Source organism: Simochromis diagramma, unplaced genomic scaffold (genome assembly GCF_900408965.1).
Source record: "Simochromis diagramma unplaced genomic scaffold, fSimDia1.1 OVJJ01000596.1, whole genome shotgun sequence".
In the NCBI taxonomy this organism is placed as follows: domain Eukaryota; kingdom Metazoa; phylum Chordata; class Actinopteri; order Cichliformes; family Cichlidae; genus Simochromis; species Simochromis diagramma.
The window spans coordinates 3,247,163-3,268,467 of record NW_024387245.1 but is presented as its reverse complement, the minus strand read 5'-3'; the positions used below and the strand labels follow the sequence as shown (position 1 = coordinate 3,268,467).

General features: G+C 38.4%; 1 protein-coding gene across 1 annotated transcript in view; it reads right to left on the bottom strand.

Moving 5' to 3' along the window:
- mrps5 (mitochondrial ribosomal protein S5) overlaps positions 1–20,689 on the bottom strand; it is a 30,295-nt gene extending 9,606 nt beyond the window's left edge. Inside the window, exons 1-6 of the mRNA XM_040000396.1 lie at positions 20,606–20,689; positions 18,838–18,990; positions 14,163–14,288; positions 13,519–13,632; positions 12,950–13,069; positions 9,901–9,935 (exon numbers count right to left, since the gene is read on the bottom strand). Of these exons, the coding sequence (XP_039856330.1) occupies positions 9,901–9,935; positions 12,950–13,069; positions 13,519–13,632; positions 14,163–14,288; positions 18,838–18,990; positions 20,606–20,654 (597 nt within the window). The 5' untranslated portion in view covers positions 20,655–20,689. The remainder of the gene's footprint in view (positions 1–9,900; positions 9,936–12,949; positions 13,070–13,518; positions 13,633–14,162; positions 14,289–18,837; positions 18,991–20,605) is intronic.
- Positions 20,690–21,305: the final 616 nt, after the last annotated feature.

Below are 21,305 nucleotides of genomic sequence, written 5' to 3'. Positions count from 1 at the left end.
AAAGTCATTGAGGAATATCTCATTTCTTTGCCTTGAGCTTTTGGGTTGCTTTTGCAGTGTACTTTGGGTCATTATTATGCTTATGCTATCATCAATACACATGAATGCCCAGGTTCCACTTGCAGCCATGCATGCCTATGCAACAACACTGCCTACACCACATTTGACAATGATGTGGTATTCTTCAGCTCATAAGCTCATAAGCTCAGCTCATCATTCTAGTGCAAATTAATCTTGTTTTCATATGTCTTCATACGTCATAAGACTTTGTTCACCAAGAACTACAAGTTCTTTCAGCTGTTTTCTGGCAAATTGAATCTTCTTGTTATTGACTTTAAACAACTCTGGGAAATGATTCATGTCATCATGCACTTTTAGTTTTATAGCACTTGTAAGGTGTTTTGGTGTTGCTGATCTGAATAACTGAATAACTACTAAAGTTCAACACATGGAATCAACTCCAGCTCTTTCATCTGCCAGATTATGAAGGAACCAACCTCATGTGGTCAAAATACTGGTCAACTCTTCACTGACTTTCATGCCTCTCAAAAAGGTGGACTATGTACCCTGTACAAATACTTATAGACTTGATTGTACATGATTATCATTGTGCTAGGTAAAGATCAAGGTATGATACTACATATATACATATATACATGATAATACATATTATGTATTAGAATTTCACATAAAGATAACCACAGACAACATAAAGAAACACAAAGTGAAAAAAAAAAACGCAAAATGAAAACAAGCCATAATAATTATGAGCTAAAAACTGAATAAAAAACAAGCCAATCGAGTGTGAAATTGTCTGAGTATGTAAATGTATTCCATACTCCAGTGATAAGTGGCAACAAAAAAAACAGTTGTTACAATACGAGTGAATGCAACTCAATCCCAAGTGAAGGACCTGTCTGGCCTGCCTCATCAAGGGGCTTCTCTCTCCCTCCCCTCATGCTCCACCTCTCTTTCTCTGAGTCTCTCCATCTCTCTCTACACCAGAAAACTGAAAGAGTGAATTTAGCTAAAGGGCATATCATGACTGGTGGGAAAAATGTATTTATGAGTCAAGCTAACGCTTTGAAATGGAAGTCTATAGGAGCCACCACATAGCACCAACTTGTTTCTGACAGAATGCATTCAAAACACCTTCAGCTATGACTGTGAAAGGGAGGTAAAACATCACAGAAATGAAGGACATTGATCCCTGGAAATATGAATAGTACTTCCTGCCTGCTTGTATGCATTTCCTTATGTTTTTCCTATGAGCTGCGAATAGATCTTGCACTAGCGCCCTTTCATTGGACTAACCCCACACCACCTCCAAAAAACAGTTCACCTTGAGGCTTTTATCCCTGTCAGAGAGCGCAAGTGATAAAATAGTGCTGAATTCCAGCAGAGGGAACTTCAAAGTCAAGATGTGCCTTGAGCGTCGCTCGTTACGTAACATACACTTCAGTAAAGGGTTTATAATATGACTGCAGGGCCACAGAACAAGGATTGGGGTCAGAGCAGAAGCAAACACCAAAACAATGAAAAGACAGCCCCAAGGACACATGCAAACACATGGATGCACAAAAACAGTGACTTAACGACACCTCCACATGCCTCACATATTTTTTGCCCTGCACTAGCCTTTACAAACCAAAGGTGCACACACATAATGCTCCAAAAAGTACATGCCGTAATAAATGCATGGACATTTTTTCTGCACAATGTGGCAGCAGGTCTTAAAGGGAGGCAGCAACATATCCTCCCTTACTGTCAAATTTAAGTGTGTAACGAAACTTGCTCTTTATGCCAGGTGCGGACCAGACGGCACATGAAGCGTTTCTGTAAATCAAAATCCAACAAGTTATTAACTCTCAAGTTTCAGCGTGACTTATGGCTGTTCGCAGCCAGTTTCAATTAGAAGTGTGTCTAAAAGCCTCCAGTGATGTTGAGTTCTGGGCTTTACATTTGTCATTTGAGGTGAAGATGCAGTAGTTTTGAGGAGTGTTCACAGCAGAGCAGATGGGCTGAGTTTTTCTCTGCCGGATGAGCAACAGCATGGCAGTGGGAGGATGCTTCTAACTCGCTCTCACTTCTGTTTAATCTCTTATTTTCTCAATCTGTTGCTGCACGTTTTCCTGTCTCCATCAGTCTATATGCTGCAGTGCAAGGGAGGAGTTTTAACCACATGAAACCAGAAGGTACTGCATGACTACAAATGCCTGCTCTGACTTGCTCTTGCATAGAAACACCATTTTTTTTCTCGAGTATCTTGAGTAAAGATATCAACAAGTGAATAGTTAACAGCTTTTATTTGCTCAGGCATAGCTACAATTGCCATAATTAGTCATACTGGTGCATAATTTAAACTCTGCTAGATTTCTTTGTGTAATTGTGACATGTGATGTGTTGAGAGCCAGATGGCCATATCTGAAGCAAAACGCTAGATTCACAGGCCTGTTTTTTTCTAACAGTGGTGCGAAAGGTAATCAGCTCTTTTACATAATGAAATAACTAATCGTGAAAAGAGAGTGCAGTCATACACTATGGTAGATGGCTATTTGAATATTATAGCACAAGTGTCAAGTTCTTCTTTGGCCCCTCTCCACTAAGTTTAATTTAAAAAAAAAAATCTTTCAGATATTTGTGACTGAGAAGGAGAAAAGGAAAGAGTTAAAATCCCTTTCTGGACTAATGTGTGTTCAAATGAGATGACAAACTGCTGTCTAAAGACTTAGCAAGAAAACAACATTTATAACAGTGTAGGGAACTGTGTGTTAGTCATGCAAATGACTCAGACATGCATGTTTGTGCATGAAGGGACGAAAATAGGACTAAATTACATTCAACTGTAAAAGTATTTTTTGGAAATTAAATTGATCATATAGGGCGAGTGAAAAATTTGCTTTCCTATTCATTTCCTTAATGTAGAACATTTTCATTTGTACTATGTATTACTCTACAACTTGGCATCACGGTTGATTCAGATACAAGCCACCATCATGAGATTAAAATGCACTTGGAGATATATTAATTGATCCAGTAACTGAAGGCAATATTTTAAATTAGATTTGATAAAAAATGTGTTCCCCAAGGATTCTTCAACATCCAACTTTTGGAAAAGGTTTAATAAACTATGTGTTGCTGGGTCAATTTAAGTGAACACCGTGTTCCCAATTAAAAGAATCTAACTCCTCTAAATTAACTTTTAAAATAACTCGGTGATGTATGACTGCAAGCTTTTACTTTCAAATGTAATAATACCCGAAGAAATGCAAAATTATCTCATCTTCTTTATTGTCATTTCTGTGAAAATATTAAACTGTAAATGAAAATAACAGTGCTGAACTTTCACCAGCACAAATCTAATAAATACTAGAACTGCCAAAAGGTTCATTTTGACTAATTTACATTTTAAAAATCACTCAATTTATATGAAACTCCATCATCTAACATTTCACCACTTTTTCTAAAAATGAGTTTATTTATAATGTAGTTAATTTTGGAGCACATGGGATAAAAAGGAACTGCCAACAGAGTTATATTTATTACTAATTATGACTCTGGATGTGACTAATAGAAAATATATAGTGGAGTGTAGTTAAAATAAAAAATGAAGAATTATTGCACGACTGACTGAATCTCTCTGGGTATTCTGGCTTCTTCCCACAGTCCAAAGACTTACACCTAGTGGGGCTTGGTTACTGGTGATTCTAAACTGGCTGTAGGTGTGAAATTGAGCATGAATAGTTGTCTGTCTATCTGTGTTGACCCTGTGACAGGCTGGCACTCTGTCCAGGGTGTACCCCACCTCCACCCACCCTATGGTAGCAGGGACAGTCAACCACAATTCTTAATTGGATAAGTGGAAGAAAATGGGTAGAAAGATGAATGGGTCGGGTAGGTGAGGGAGTGTGTGACTGGAAACATAAAGAAGCAAGCAGGTTGCTGGCTATGTAGAGAAGCCAAACAGAGCACAGCGCAGAGAGTGGAGAACTAATCTGAGCAAATAAAGAGTGAAATGTGATGCAGAGCAGCCACATTGGATTGGTTTTGGAGTTGAACGTCAATGCTGAGGAAGGCTGCACACTAGGATGGGTAGTGTTGTAGATTGAACAAGGCTCTCGGATAACATAATAAACACTCACTGATCGACTTTTACAGCAATTAATTTATTTAAATGCATTTCTTATTTTATTGTGGCCAACTGTGTGGTGTATAGTAAGTTACAGGCAATGACCTGCTTCACTTTCAACAGTATACTCTCACTGGTAATTTGCCTAAAGGTTTTATCATGGATCCTTCTCTGTTTGCATCACCAGTAGTTATTATATCAGTAATTTCTTAGAGTTGCTAAATATCATTCACTTTCTATGGACTCTCTAGTTATTGTTGTTTGTTGTTCCTTTGTGGATTCTTAAACATATTTCAACTTTATGATCTGTAATGAAATAATATGAAATCACACAAACTCTTTGTAAATCTAATAAAACCCCCAAAAGTTCTTGTTTGAAGTACTTATTTCGTAAAGTCATAGTTACAGCTAGAAGACTGGTGCTGTTGCAGTGATTCTGGGGGTTTAGAATGTTGGTAGTTGTAGTGTTAAGAAACAAATAAACCTGCATTAGTAGCTTTTGACTTCTTTATTGTGAATTTCACTTTTGATATTAGTATGAATACATGTCTTGACAGTTCAGTCCAATTCTAATCTAATCCAGTCTAATCCAATTCAAAGTTCCTACAAAGTTCATCCAGCCTGCTCTCAGTTTACTTTCAACAAAACTTTCAAGGTTGTTGACTTCAGGGAGTATAAAGCAAAAAAGAAACCCTCTTCTGACACTGACAACACTCCATCTCCGTTAATGAAATCACTGAGTCTTGTCCAAGTGTGTGCTGTACTTGGAGAGAGGCCATGAACATCACTTTTGTCTGCGTCGCTCTGACTCTTCTCCATTTTTTTCAGTTACCTCAGCTCTCCGTCATCTCTAGCTCTATTCTTCATCACACTGAGTGTGCCAGAGCCGTGTGCTTTAACTTAATGGGAATTTTTGAAGCTGTAGTTTTTAGTGTAATTGTACTGGATTAGATGATTTAGATGCATTTTGGTGCACATTTTTCATTTGATGATTCTCTGTATAGCATGTCCTCACATACGAGCACAAATTATTTTTTGACTGCTTGGGGAGGCGGATGAGTATGAAGCGGGGGGCAGCAGTGATCATTTTATCTTCATTTTTTGGAATTTTTATAAGCCAGCCTTATTAATAAAAATTAAATTAAATTAACTGCCCAGTCTTAACATGAAAGTGGCTTTTTCAGAGCTTTTCATAAGAGCTGCAGGCTAAAATAAGGCAGGGTGGATAGACTGAACAATAGTAGTACAGTTTTCAGCAGGAAGACCAAAATAGTGTACTAAAAAGAGCCTATGAGCTGAGGGCAGCTGTACAGTCAGGGGATAATTCAGCACTGGTTTGTCACTACTTTTAGTTAACATAGGACAAAGCAACCTTTGCTTTCAAAAGACGTATTTTGACCAGTTTTTGCCTAAAAGGTCTGTATGGAGCCACAAAAGATATTTGGACCTTAAAGTGAAGGCAGTAAAGCCTAGTCTCCTTTCCACATTACTAACAAGCACAAATAAAATCCTTTACAACATGTAAACATTCTACAGTAGTATTATTTGATATTTAACTGGTATTTATCTAATATTTAACTTTCTAGTTTCCCTATATTAATACCACATTTTTGTTGGATTTATTATGTTACAGGACAAAAACAATGAATATGTAGGCCTACAAAAATAGCCTGCTTTGATAATAAATAAAGCACATACAGTATCTCACTAAAGTGAGTACACCCCTCACATTTATTTAAATATTTTGTTATATATCTTTTCATGGGAGAACAGTAAAGACATGACACATTGATATAATGTAAAGTAGTCAGTGTACAAGTCAGTGTACAGCTTGTACAACAGTGTAAATTTGCTGTCACCGTGCCTATTATGTGACTTTTGGGATTAATACATCTAAATAACTGAACTAAACAAAGCAGTTCTTATCATCCTTAATGTGGACATCTTAAACTGAAATATCAAAGTTATGGATGAATTTTGTTGCACCTATTTTTTGGCTTGCCAGGAGATCTTTATGTATTTTTACAGTCTGTAATTTGCCAGAAGCACCGCGTACTGGAAATACAATCCAATCCAATCCAAAAGAGACAGTATGAACAGTGTGACAGGTAAAGACTCGCCTACAAAGATATAACTTAGCAGATACTGAAGGAGAGATGAGTAGATCTCTAAGTATTTCTCTTGGCATAAACATCAACATCAACTGAAATGAGCTGATACTGTCAGACAGCAAGGAGTAAGTTCATTTCAACAACCTTAAAATAACAATAAAAGGATGTGTGTGGAATGTATGCATCTACATTCTATTATTAAAATAAAATGTGAAATAACAAACATACTTTTTTTTAAACTTTAAAAATTTTTCACCATTACATTTAAAAGTATGTACTTATTCTTATCTACATTTAATGAGTCTTATTAATGTTACACAGCTCCAGCCTTTTGTTTCCCTTCTTCTCACCTTTCGACTTTCAAGATAACTTTCATAACTTTTCCTTCTCTTACACTTTTTCTCTTTCCCTCCTCTTCCCTCCCTCCTGCTGGATGTATTCACTAATGGCATGCCAGCATGATCGTCCTTGGGAGACGAGCCTTTTATTCCAGTAAGCCTTTTTCATTTCATTAGGCCTGGATTTATAGTGGTGCACACTTACGCTCACACTCTCGCACACACGCACAGAGGGTATATTTATAGAAGGCGATGGCACCATAAAAGCGTCCATCGGTTTCCAGGGGGAAGCCTAATGTCTGTGACACCACTTTTATTTATGCAGACAGGAGCTGTAGGGAAGACTATCAATGAGACACACACACACACACACACACACACACACAGTCACATTTAAAAAATTAAAAATCATACATGTGTGTATATAAAATATATAACTTATATTTAAGGTATAGACAAACAGGTATTCAATGAAAATCAGATATTCCACGTGTGTGCACCCCCGTCTCTGCTGCACATCTGGGTCTTCCTGCATATGTGACCTTGTAGCGTTACCCCCATTAGTTCAGTAGGGTCCATTAGCACTAATTGAATTAAGGTAAGTTCCAGGATCACTAAGACAGAATCTAAATGAACTGTCTATGCAGTGTAGCTTTATTCTGTTTCTCTTTCTTTCTCTCTCTCTCTCTCTCTCACACACACACACTGCCTTCAAAATACAATTTTTCTTTATCCTGAAGCACACACGACTGCAGTGCAAAGTGTCACTTAGCTACCAGGTTCACCAGATTTCAACATGAATCCTCATGTCTTTTACAAGTTACATGTAGCATTAGGCCATATTTTTCATGCTGAAATATTCAGATTTAAGCATCAGCGGTAATCAAGTTTTAAAAATCTATTAATCTTCTCAGTGGAGACGGATATACTACATGCTATAAGGCTATAGGACAATTTAATCCATTTAACTCTATGTTGCTCTATGTTTACTACACCACTCGTCAGCAGTGAAGCAGGTACTTTCAGCTACATCAGCATTTAGTAGGGTTTTAGCATGTGTGCCACCATGTTTTATGTGTTTTCCTCTTTCTTTCATTCTTTAGTTTGTGAAATAAAACGAATAAAAGCTGCAACAGAAAGAAACAAAGACTCCTTTGCCTCTTGCTATATTACATCACTTTTACTGCTTGTTGGGAAGCTTTTATTGTACCCCTGTTAACATAACTGTTTCTTTCAACTCAGTTGCTGTTATCTTCACATTACCAGTGTCTCATTAGCTCCATTTTTAATGTACGAGGTTGTGCACCCACAGAAAAACATGGAGCAAGACACTAGCCCATGACAGTAGCATGCTATGCAGTAATGACTGCCACATCGCGCTGCAATTAAACACATGTAAATAAACTGGGGGAATAACATAAATGCACTTTTTGTCTTTCCTTTTGTCCATTCTGGTCCCACAGTAATTTATCATCTTAATAATAAATACCAATTCAGTAAATTTACAAACTCTATTTGAATGCAACATTCTAGCAAAGCAATCCTGAAGTCAAGTCTCGAGGTGCCTTGACGTAAATGCAGCTTATTAATTTCAAGCTATAATTATTGGACTGAAATAAAGGCAGTTCACTGGATCTCTAGCATGCTGCTCATTAATTGCACAACTCTATACTATTTATCACCTGGATGGAAACAATATAACACTTTTCTGGCTTGCATCAGCTTCAGGAAGTCTTGGTGCCACTTTCATTTTCTCCAGTCTTGGGTAAAACACTCAAGACTAAAGGAGAATGTTTGTTTATTGGATCGTTGACTTCAACGGTTGGAAAATTTGGCCTGAAAATGTTATACCAGTAATGAAAAGGCAACTGATTATATTACAACTTCATTCCTTCCACAGTTCTCTTATCATGGGACAAATGACACAAAATGGTACTAGTCTTACCTTTTTCTTGTCCAGTTCAGCTTCTACAGTCTAGTTAATGACTGCCTAAAGGGCAATTCCTAATCATATTCTTTTGGCAAGACACTGCAATCAAAACCCTCTGATATCAAACACAACGCTGCTCTAATCTGAACCTGACATCCAGCCGCAGTGCCATCGTTAGTGTTATGGTAACTCTCTTCTTTGTTATTATGTCTCCACTGAGGCATGTGACATCGTCAGGTCAAACTAAAATGACCCAATTTTCTTCTTTATCCAGCTTACTGTTATTTTCAAAAAGTAGTCATTACATAACTTAACTAGGAGAGACTGAGCTCTTTTACAATTAAAATATCCCTTAAATCAGGAGTGGGGAACTCCAGGCCTCGAGTGCCAGTGTCCTGCAGGTTTTAGATCTCACCCAGGGTCAACACACCTGAATCAAATGATTAGTTCATTACCAGGCCTCTGGAGAACTTCAAGACATGTTGAGGAGGTTACTTAGCCATTTAAATCAGCTGTGTTGGATCAAGGACACATCTAAAACCTGCAGGACACCGGCCCTCGAGGCCTGGAGTTGCCCCACCCCTGCCTTATATTGACAGCATAAAAGTTACACTGCAAGACAGTTTCAGGAATACTAAAAACCTCCAATGGTCTTCAGGATTTTAAGGGTCAATTGTGATCTTAATAAACTGCATACTGTGTGAAATTCTAAAAGAAAAAAAAACTGCAATTATATCCACCAAACTCTTGAATGAACAGCTTTGCTTTAGGGCTAATTGTATGCTTGGTTTCATACATGAAGCAAACGTGACCTAGATATTACACTATTAGACTTCAGGGAGTGCTAAACCAGTCCAACTGCTCAAATGCTGCTGCTTAGTTCTCAAATGGAGCAACCCTTGCTCAGCAAATTTGCCCCTATCACCATCCATGTGTACACACCACACTGGATTTTCCACTGCTTTGAAATACTTGAAAACTGTTTGCTCCCTTTGAGGCTTTCTGCAATATTTTAATGTACAGTCAGATTTATTTAGAAAATGACACATAAAACAAAATAAGCTAGAAGTTCCTAGGAGTCTGGGGGCTATCAGTACAGCTGTATTTTGTCCAGTCAGCTAATGCAGAGAGATGAAACGGTTTTTATTAACTTGGTTGGGGTAATAAACCAGCAATTAAAATGAAGTGAAACAATTAAACCGTCAAAAACGTATTCTCTTGATGAAAAGTGTTAATTTGATGACAATGCTGCACAAGGGATCATCCTCATTTATTAACAATACAGCCTTTTTTACATTTTTGAAACAATTTAAACGCAACTGTTAATCAACATCGTCGAAAACGTTGTAGAGTGTGTCGTTCAGTAAACAGAAAGGGACAAGTGACACTAACCTCGATGACACGTGAATCGAAATCCTCGTAGGTTTCTGTGGACAGAGGAAAGAAAGACAAAGAAAGAAAGAAGTTCAGATAACAAAGCTTTAACACGCAAATGCATTTAAGCGCACACATCCGTACACACATACACTATAAACCGATTAACCAGGCGAGCGTAACAAATACCCAGAAGCCCTTGCAGCAGCGTAACGGGTCTGCACTTTTCATTGTCAGTGACCTTTGAAGGATGTTACTCTCCCAAATGCACCCCGTTCACTTCTAACCAATTAACAACAAACAAAGGAGAGCTGACTCAAAGGCTCCAAGGGGAGGACACACACACGCACACACACCCCCACCACAGCTGGTATATTGACCCAACATCTGTAGGAGACCAAAGCTGATCAGAGACAAGTAATCAATTTCCAGCTCCCTTCACATCACATTCACCAAACCCCGAGTGTATCCTTGGAAGCGCGAGAACAACAACGTCAGGACAGCGCATGAAAGAAGGTGTTCGGGCATGCAGGGGGGAAGGTGTGTATGTCAAGGTGTGAGAGGGCTTGTTAGCATAGAGGCAAGTGCAAAGGGAAGAGAGATATAAAACTAAGGAGGATGTGAACCAAGCAGAGTCTTGTTCCCTCATCCTTTGTGGTTCGAGGTAAACAAGCTCAACTCCAGCAAAGACTAATGTTTAAAGATATAATGAGGCTGGGAACAGGAGGCTAGCTGCTTCATCAGTGAATCAGCCGGAATTAGCCAACAGTGTTCCTCAGAGTTTCAGATGAAGAGTTGACTGGGCAGGAGCCCAACACTACGGGCTTCAGAGCAAAGCTCTCTATATGCACCGGCATTTGGCCAAACAGCTGGTTACATTATCATATTAAGTTTTTACTCTAAAAATAGTTTTTGATCATTGGACTATGATGCATGACACATGTACATCGTATGGCCAGTGAAAGAGATTCATTTTCCAATGATTTTGGATTTTTTGTTAATCACTCGTGAAGCAAATAAAATCAGATGATCACAGACATAGGATAAGATACAAACTTAAGACATTCATACAAAAGATATAAATGTATTTGTTTTCCCACCTTTCATCAGCGGTTTACTTTTTGAATTATCCTGTCACTGAGTTCTTTGGTTTAAAAATCTCCACAAAATTAGTTTATTTCTATTAAATAAGAGTGCATTTATGTTTCTAGCAAGAATACATCAACAGTCACTGTGGAATATGTTGACCAAACTTCGTGTGAAAGATTTTAAATTACCTTTCATAAGTTTTAATTGATCATTAGTTGTCAATAATTAAAGTCTTATGGGCTCCACTGTAAAAGGGGTTGGAGATGGATTTTAAACCCACTAAATGATCAGCAAAAGAAAATTTGTTTCAAGAACAATCACAATAGGATGTTTTAAAGCTATCGGCAATTCATGACACTCATTATGCGATTTCTTTCTAGTAGGATAACTTCGAAGTCGGTACCAAGTCTACATAAAAATAATGTAAACGTGACAATAATCACTTTTCCTTTAGTTCAAAAAGCACCAGAGAGGCAACTGATTCGGGAGATAATGTGCAACAACAAAAACAACAGAATCCTAGGCAAAAAAATGTGTCAGGAGACTGACATCTGGATCTGTAAAAAGAATTAAAAATAACAAGTTTCATATACAAACTTTATACCAAGAAAATGTGATGAAAATACTGGTGCTTGTGTTAGCATTCTGAACAAGCTACATACAGTTACAGTCTGTTACATTTTGCTTCACAGAGACTTTATCCTTGTCCTAACCAATTATAAGGACCTATCATTGCTGTCATGGTCCACATGACTGTGATTTGTAGTCACATTTCTGGGAAGTGGCACATCAGGTTACAGGTTACAGCTGTGGTGTGCTGTAAATTGAGTTTTAAGGCTGTGGTTATAAGACATTCCATTCAAGGTGTGATGGACCAACAGCCCTGCATGGTTCATTGCAAAGTAACAGTGTGGTCATTTGGGTTTCTTGTACAAGAACGGGGGGAAAAAGGCAAACAGCGTGGGAGGAACAAGAGAAGCCGAGAGGGTGATGGAAAAGGAAATGGAAGAGAGAAAATAATGAATTGAGAAATGACTGGAAGAGATGAGGAATGGGAATAGGAAAAGAAATCTGGGGTAAAAAGACAAAGAGTGAACAGGAAAGCCACAGAGAGAGCAAAAAAGAGAGGGATGTCTTTCTAAATTAGGAAAGTGTCCCATTTGACACTTTTGTCAAATTCTCATTTTCATCTCTAGCAGTGAGCCCCCATGCTGACCTCCTTCTGCTCTCTCTCTATCGCACACATACACACCCAGCATGCCTCTTATTACACTTGTATTGCTTCATCCACCTCATCTCTCTCCATCACTATAGTCATCATTACGTCTCGCTGTGTCTTTCAGTGTATATCTAAGTGAGGTGCCCCTCTGAGACCTGCTGTGTCATGATCTAGACTCTTGTTACTCCATGAGAGTGAGGTGGAGATGTCTGCACTGTGACGGTCAGCTCAAGCTGGTTGTATTTTGTTCTGCTACTTTTCTGGATTCACTAAAGACTGTTGTAAATACAACAAGGAGCAAATTGAAGGACACTGTTACCTAAACCAAGTAGGTCATGTTTTTGAAAGCATTTACGGCTCATTTTACTTGTAAACGCAGTAGTTCGAAAGGTTCTGATAAAACTTTGTATGGGTGTAGAGCAATGAGTGGGGTCATGTTAAAAATCCATTAAAATTTGGCTTGCATCCACCACGGTCTACAACTTAATGATTTAGAGTTGAAAATTGACAAAAAGCCTTAAAACTATACCTACATAATTAACTACAATACCGTGGGACGATTTCAAATATCATTGACCTCTGACCTCTCCTTTGCTGTCAACAGATTGACCTGAGAGTCAAAGTGATAAATAGCTCTATATAGCATTATTAAGATGACAAAAGGTTTTCCGGTTGAAATACTTTTTGAGTATAGTTGATTAATTTTAACAGTGTAACGGTATAACAGCAAGACTTTGTGAGCATTTAGGTATGATTTACCTCCATTGGGTCCAGGGTCAGGCGGCCCCAGGCTGATTCCCCCCCAGGAGTTTCCTGTCCAGCCTCTCTCCCTCTTCACCTTCATCTTCCTCCTTCTCTCCCACTCGTCCCTCTGACGCACTGCAGAAAAACACAACAGACGAATTTTTGCAGAGGTCACAGCTGACTACAAGGAGCACAACACGATAAACATCAAAGGTGCTATCTGTCAATGTCAAATTAACTGTGTAATTACTATTAACAAATGAGATCACAGTGGAGACAAATTAGCGGCTTCTATGTCCCAACAGTGGCGCTTCTGTTTTTCAAGATTAAGACCTCATTTACCCCCACAGCTCCTTCTTGGTGGCTCGTGAAAAGTTAATTTATTTTTCCAGAAAAATGATTTTTCTTTGGCTTTTCTAACGCTCAGAAGTGGAATATAAGCTGACAACTGATGGACAGCTGTGATATTGGATAACATAGCTGGCAAAATGTCAGTGCATTCATAAAGTTGCACAGGTTTGTGATCATTTTGTGCTTCTGCGCAGATAACGGTGACATGTGATGGGATATTTGTGTGTCTTCACCTAGTTCAGCTTGAACCTCCTGCTGCTCAGCTTCGCCTCTTCGACTCATGCTCTGCAAAGCGCCATCCTTCAACACTGGACTGTTGAGTCCAGGCCACAGAAAACCGCCACGACCTGGAGGTTAAAAAGAGAAAAAAGGAAATCAATTACAGGAATAAAGAATGAGAGGAAGAGAAATTAGTACTAATTATTTTGCAAACATTTGTATTTTCTTTGTATATAAGAATCTAAGGCCATGATACTTGCAGTGTGTGGATGCAAACAGCTGTTGACAGCTGTGGACACCGAGTGAAAATAGTTGTTCCCATTATCTTCCATACCTGAGAGAGCTCTGTGGGATTCCAAAATGATGGATGCTCTCTTGCAGAGCATTAATAATTTAACACTAAGTAATGAATATTCTAGTTTGTCATCCTCATCAGCTGCTTCTTAGCTTCAGCGTGAGTGTCAGTGTGTGATTGGCAGCGCTCGTGTTAACAGCTGAGCAGGAGAAATTTATGCACTTCAGAACAAAGGAAATCATTTAGACAATTCAATTGTATTATTTAAAGAGAAAATTATAGGAATTAGATTTTCTGTGTTTTACCAGCTTTACTCTTCTGTCAAGAAGTGAATTAAAGAAAGGCACGCAGTGGAAGTCTCACCCTCTCCAATGGTCTGTCCTCGGTTCAGATCTCTCCTTAGTTTGCGTTTGGTACGCTTCCCTCGACCCTTTCGTGCTCCAGCACCGGACTCAGCCAACACACCTCTCCATAGCTCTTCAGCCGTTACTGTAAACACACACACACACACACACACACACACACACACACACACACACACACACACACACACACACACAGTTAAACACACACACACATTAAACAAAAATGGTCATACCATGTTTGAGAATAAAGGTTATCTATGGTTGTGGATGGTTATTGAGTTATGACTGACAAGCCGTTAGCCAGTGAAGAAGCGGTTTCACAGTCCAAGCCACACCTCTTGTCACATCCGTCTTTTTATGACTAACATGGTGGTGAAAATCTAGAGACTTCAGAAACCAATGGTTAAAGTCCCGGTAGTTACAACCATCTTTCAGACTGTCTGTGATTTTACCTTTGTTTAGTTCTTATCACTCTTATCAAGGTCTTTTCTCAACATCTTTTATGGTTCACATATTTAAAAGTTTTATTTTTCTTACATGAAAATGTAAAAAAAGGCTTTAAATGTTTGTTTTCTACAGATTAGCTGTATGAAACTAGCCTTTTTCTCCAAATGCATTAAAGGTTTTAGAATTTCACTGTCAGTAAATGACAGATTTGTTTTTCTGATTACTTGAGACCTAAAACAATTCATACACGAAAGATAAAACTAAATGATTAGTATTTGACAGCTGATAAATCACTTAAATGACTTTTGATTAAAAAATGAAAATATTAAATACGTTTTCAAATGTGAGAATTCACTGCTTTTCTTGGTCCCACATTGGGGTAAATTTGTATTTGGGGCTTCCTGTAATTGTTGGACAGACAAAACAAGACGATAGTTATTTTCAGCACCTCACTGAGTGAGCTAATACCAGAGGACTGTTTGCAGTGACAACAATTTGAAACAGATTAAAATATAAGACACACCTGAAACAGTCTTATTAAAACAAGTGTCTCTTCTGCTAGCAGGAAAAATGCTGCCAGCAGAGTAGATTTAGAAATTTTAAGTGTCCAACTACTCATCTGCCACACCTTCACCTTGACTTTAGCTCAACTCACCAAGTCAAAACACTTAAGAGTCAAAAGATCATAAACATATCAGAATTTGGGTCCGTCCTCTCAGAGCTGACATCACACATTAAAAATTTTAAACAGTAATCTCACAATGTAAGATCTAACTAATGTAATGTGAGAATGCTTGGAGCCTTGCCCCTTCAAAAGCCACAAATAAGGATGTCCAGTAAGTGACATAAGGGAGCACCAGGGACCGTAACTAAAAGCCAATAAATTTGCAGTGGCTATACAGCAATCACTGTAAAGTGGTAATGCATCACCCAAGGCCCAAGTTAGGATCTGCAGTACATCCACTGATTCAGACATATCTGAAAATCAGTAAGCAACATGCACAATAAAAAGTTAAATAGCCCAATTAAATATTTATAAGCGAATACTTAAAGAGTCTTCCTGGAGAAATACAAGCCAGGGACAGAGTCAATGTAACGCGACAGGCTGTTTGACAGTGTGTTTTTCATGTAATCACAATTCAAACTGAAAGTGTGACGTGTTGACAGGCACAACATTTTCTTAATTACACGAGAAATGCTGAGGCATTGACTGTAAATGATTAAGACTGAAAAAAGGAGTAGTTATGAAGCGGGTGATGAAGCATGGCAGAGAAAGCAGGAGATAAAAAGAGATGTTTTGACAGCTTCATATATGCCCACTTCAAACACTGTCATCAGTCCTGACATGAATTCCAAACAAGCTCTGCTAACGTGCATTTACCAGTGAGAACATCCCTTTGAACATGGCCAGATGAATCCGGACACTATAATATTTAGAGCAGGGCAATATGACCAAAAACATTTATCACGATATACATTTGAAAATTTGCAATAACGATATAACTGACGATGTAATTGACACTAGACAAAATTAGAGATGGCACGATACCACTTTTTTATGTCCGATACCGATATCATAAATTTGGATATCTGCCGATACCGATATGAATCCGATATAGTGTTTTTTAATCAACAAAACTGTTTTTTTTAAATATCTTGCTGCATTTTGTATAAGTTCATACTCAAGTTTAAAACAACAACTACACTAAAGCTATTCTGTTATACCTGTATGCAAAAAAAAATATTTCATAGTTCAGCAATACTGATCAATCTAATAAACTTAAACCTACACCATCCTCCCTATTCTGGTATTTTAAAGAGTACTTAGCGTAAATATTAAGCAACCTAACTAATAGGGTTCCAACTCCCAGCAACAACAAAAATAAATAAATAAAAAATAGGGAACCACCCCTCACGCTCCACCTCGTGATGCTTAATCGACGTAATCAACCTTAATTTGATGCAGTGTGAAAAAAAATGCACAGAAATCAATTATTTTTCAATATATTAAAATATTAAATAGAATCAACATCTTTCTTCAACAAAATTGCAGACTGCACAGATGGTACCTTCCCAAAGGAAAAAGTACTATAGCTTACTAGGGTATATTAGACTTAATAGTCACTATATACAGTAATGGACTTCTATTCATTTTGCATCAAATTAAAACTTTGGGTGTCAGATAATTATTTATTAAAAGCTAGACATTTTAAATGAGAATAAGAAAGAAAAGTATGTCTTTGTGCTCCCTTTTCCCTGTTAATGCCCTATCGGCCCCCCTGGCTAAACTTTGCTAGATCCGCCCCTGCACAGTTACCAGCCGTCAGCTACGTAGAAAAAGATCCTCGAGTAGAAAGTAATATTAAATAAATTCTAACAACAGCTTATCAAGCTTAAACGTGCTGCTGTTGTTTATCCACTGGTTTCCTCTTTCTGGTGCAAAGTGGGCCAAAAACAAACAAGAGAGACGGACTCGCGACAGAAAAGCCGATCAGCTGATCGTTACGCAGTTTCATGATTGAAGTAGCAGCAAGAAGAGGCAGTCGCTCCATATATCGTTTGTTAAGCTTAACGCAGGAATGCTTTACAAACATTCAGAGATGAACTTACACACTTGCTTTACTTCTCTCGGGGATAACTTTGTCGGAGATGAAATGCCGGGTTGCTAGCGAAGCTCCAAATGCTATCCAGACCACCGACAGGTCCCGCATGCCACAGCCGCTCTATCACGTGATGCCTACTGCTCCGACGTGCTAACGTTCTGAGGCGAGTTACGGCGTGTTGCAAGTTTTGTGAGGTGCTTTCGTGATATTTAATGGATCGGATTACATTTTTTATTTTTCTCCGATATCCGATCCAGTAATTTAGGTCAGTATCGGACCGACACCGATACGTAATATCGGATCGGTCCATCTCTAGACAAAATACTTTACAACTCCACAATTTTATTAGGGCAAAAAAACACATCAATGTATTTTCACTTAAACAAGCAGCTGTTTTTTTTATGTGCATTAAAGTTATATAAAAATTTAACAGTGCAAATGCAAATTCCTTGCTGACAGTTTAACCAAAAGGCATTTCCAGTGGAAATTGGCCGACATATCCTCAGCATAACCATGTATAATATCCACAAAACTGAAAAAGAGGTTATACACGCGCAATACGGTAATATTATGTTGAAGCACAGTACGTATCACTCCGCGAGGCTCCTGCCTAATATAGCCGTAATGCTCCGACAAGCCATCAAGTGGTGCGGGTTCGTAGCTTAGCAAAGTCGTACTAAAACATTTGACAGATTTTCGAGCGCCGTGTACCACATGAAATCGTTTCGAGGTCAGTAAACAAAACCAGAATTAATATATAAGGCACACCGGATTATAAGGGGCACTGTCGATTTTCAGAAAAATCAAAGGATTGGAAAATACGGCACACTTAAAATCAAACAACACAGTAATAACGACGGTCCGCTAGCATGCTCTACCAAAAATAGTGCTTTGTTGTGTATCTGACGGACGAAAGCTAAACCAGTTCCACACCACTGAAGCTGCAGCATTTTTACAAACCAATTCTGGTTCATCCGTTTCATTCAACGATCCGCTTTCGCCCTTGTCATTCTCCGTCACCGCCATGCCTTTTTCGCCATGTGCGTATGAAAACAAAGGCACTGTGCATGCGCGTTTTACCCATATTCTATCACGATATTTCATTTTCTTGTCGTTGCCCAACATTATACCGGTATTACCGTGAACGGTATGATATGGCCCAGCCCTACACCCATTAACATTTGGTTTCAAGAAATCACCTGTAACTGTCTCGATTGTTGTACAGGCTTTAAGCAAAGCCTGAAGAACGTCACTGCTGAGATTTTCTCCCATTCAGACTGACCATTAGTAAGTGTTAATAATGTTAATATGTTCCACTGATCCAATTAATTCACAACACTTAAGGAAAATACGTTTTATGAACTGTTGTGTTTTTCATTTTTGTTGTTTTGGGATTTGTTATACTTGTGCTTTGCTACTGTTTTCATTTTTGAAATGGAGTAGTTGATAAGTTTTGAAACTCAGGGCCATCCCTGTTATAACCCGTGTTATATAAGGAGACAACTTAAAACATTCTAAACAGCTATGCTTTTGCAAGTCATGCTATGGTGTACTTTTAATATTATAGTGGGAGGATGATGGCTGGAGAGAAGAGTTTTCAAAATCATAATTTCATAAACTTACGCTTGTTGAAGAAGCTGCCGTGTCTTGCTTGCTGCCATGTTGTTGGAGGGAGCGGTGAAAGTGCAGAGTGTCTTTGCAGAGACGCAGCTGAGGCTCGACTTGCCAACAGAGATGCCTGTACAACTCCTCCTACAGCACGGAGAGATGCTGCACCTGTAGACCAAAGACACCAAAGAAAAGGCAGATCTTATTAAAACTGCATTACTTGCATGATTACAACATGCAAAGATAAAGTCATGAAAGTATGTCCACTCAAGTCAACAGCTGGGCTAATAACCAAAGAGAATACATTAAATGAGGATATATAAACCACCAAGTTGTTGTAGAATTTCACTAGGTACATTTTCAGATGATATAAAAAAGATGATGCTAAGGGTTTACTTCCCTAGCATACACAGCAAAGTCACAAGTCCAGGCATATCTTAGATCATCAGCCTCCACAATTTTTTAGTAAAAAGGGAGCTACTTCAGCAAAACACAATACTTTACAAACATACGAGACAACTGTTCCTGCTGAAAGTGAAAACAGCAGACATGTTCTGCCACTCGTGGCAAAAGCGGACCATTGAGCACAATCAGGTTATGAAGGCACACAACAAATACTCAACACTCAACTCAAGCATCTTTGGAGCACTTGCTAGTTAAATGCCATATAACAGTAAGAGCAAAAGGTGTAACCGATGCAGTTGCACGGTGGAAAAGGTGAACTGTAAGCAGATGGTTAAAAAGCTTGACCAGGACACATCATCTCATGCAGAAAACTTTTTTTTTTTTCAAGTTTTTATATGTGACAATACTGTGCAGACTCCTGAAGAGCTACAAGGTGAAGTTACTTTGGTTATTGTTAAGCAGTTACACTCTACTTTCACGTCGGATTTCCAGAGAAAACACTACCTGGGCTACGTTTCTGCTCATATTTGTCCTATGCTGTGTCACTGGATATAATGTTGCTGCCACTTTGTGGCAAGAGATTGACACTTTCTTTCTTTTTTGTCATCAATGACACTTGTTAAAACAGCAATGGCAATCACTGATAAAACGTTATTTATCACATTTTGTTCTTTTTTAATGGTCAGAAATTATTATAATAAATAATAACAATAAAACATTTTATTTGTAGGCGCCTTTCAAGACCCCCAAGAACAGTAAAATACCAAAGTTGAAGTATGCATAAAAATAACAGCTGGAAAACACCATACAATTAAACGTACGGTGAAGAATTATAGGATAAGTAGTGCAGAATCAAACAGGCTTAGAAATAAGTGCTTTAAGGCTACAAACACTAGATTATGCACCTGAAAGGTGTACCTAACAAAGGCGACACTTTATGAAGCACACAGCTATTCTTTCAAGTCTATTTCGCAGAAATAATTCTCAGAACAACCAGTTTCACATTTAAACCATTACATTCTGTTACTTGATCAATATTTAGGGCATAGCGAAATCGATTAGGGAGCAATGGTGGAGTACGCGTAACCCGAAACTTGCAACACAGACACAGTACCACCCAAAAATGAACACAATTTGCTGAATATGTCTTCAATTTAACTCCCTGGATGCTGCTGTTAGTGAATGCAGTTCAGGTTTTTGGCTGAAGTGAGCAATTTTCACGATGTGAGTGATGATGACAGGCTCTTCCGGGTCAACTAAGCAAACCGGAGCAAAACAGTAACAATTCAAAAACATCAAGACAATAAATACACTGCACTTTATAAAATGGGCTATGTTTAAAAAGCCGTGAAACAGAAAAAAGGGCGAAATAATTCACCTCCAAGTGTGATGCGGAGGGCACAGCACACCCCGATGGATGCCGCCATCTTGGAATTCTGAAGGACCTCTTACAGGACAACTGGGGGTGTCTTACGATGCCTGTTGAAAAATCGTAAAATACAGCGAATTTCCATTTCATAGTGATTGAGTATAATTTTCTTCCTGTAATGATCTTTGATCTTGTTTCTTTATATTTTGCTTACAAGGAGTCAGACTCTTTTTTTATAATTTTTTTAAAGTGGGATATCACCTCTGCATGAAGCTCAGAATAGTTATGAAATGTTCTTGCTACAAATATTCCACTGTCAACTTTTAGTTACATGAGGCACATAGTGCACAGAGGTTGCCAACTTTTTGCAGAGTCAATCACTAGAGACCTTCAAATTATGTGACCTTCAGATTCGCTCAAGAACAGTACATACAGAGATTCATAGTATGGGTTTCCATGGCTGAGCATCCAAGCCTTACATCACCAAGCATAATAAAACATGCCGGATCAAGTAGTGTAAAGTATTCTGGACTCTAAAGCAGTAGAGACGTGTTTTCTGGAGTGATGAATCGTGCTTCACAGTCTGGCAATCTGAATTCCCACACAAGTCTGGAAAATGGTTCTTGTCTGTCTTTATTGTGCCATGTGTAAAGTTTGGTGGAAAAGAGAATTATGGTGTGTTTGTTTTTTTCAGGAGTTGAGCTCAGTC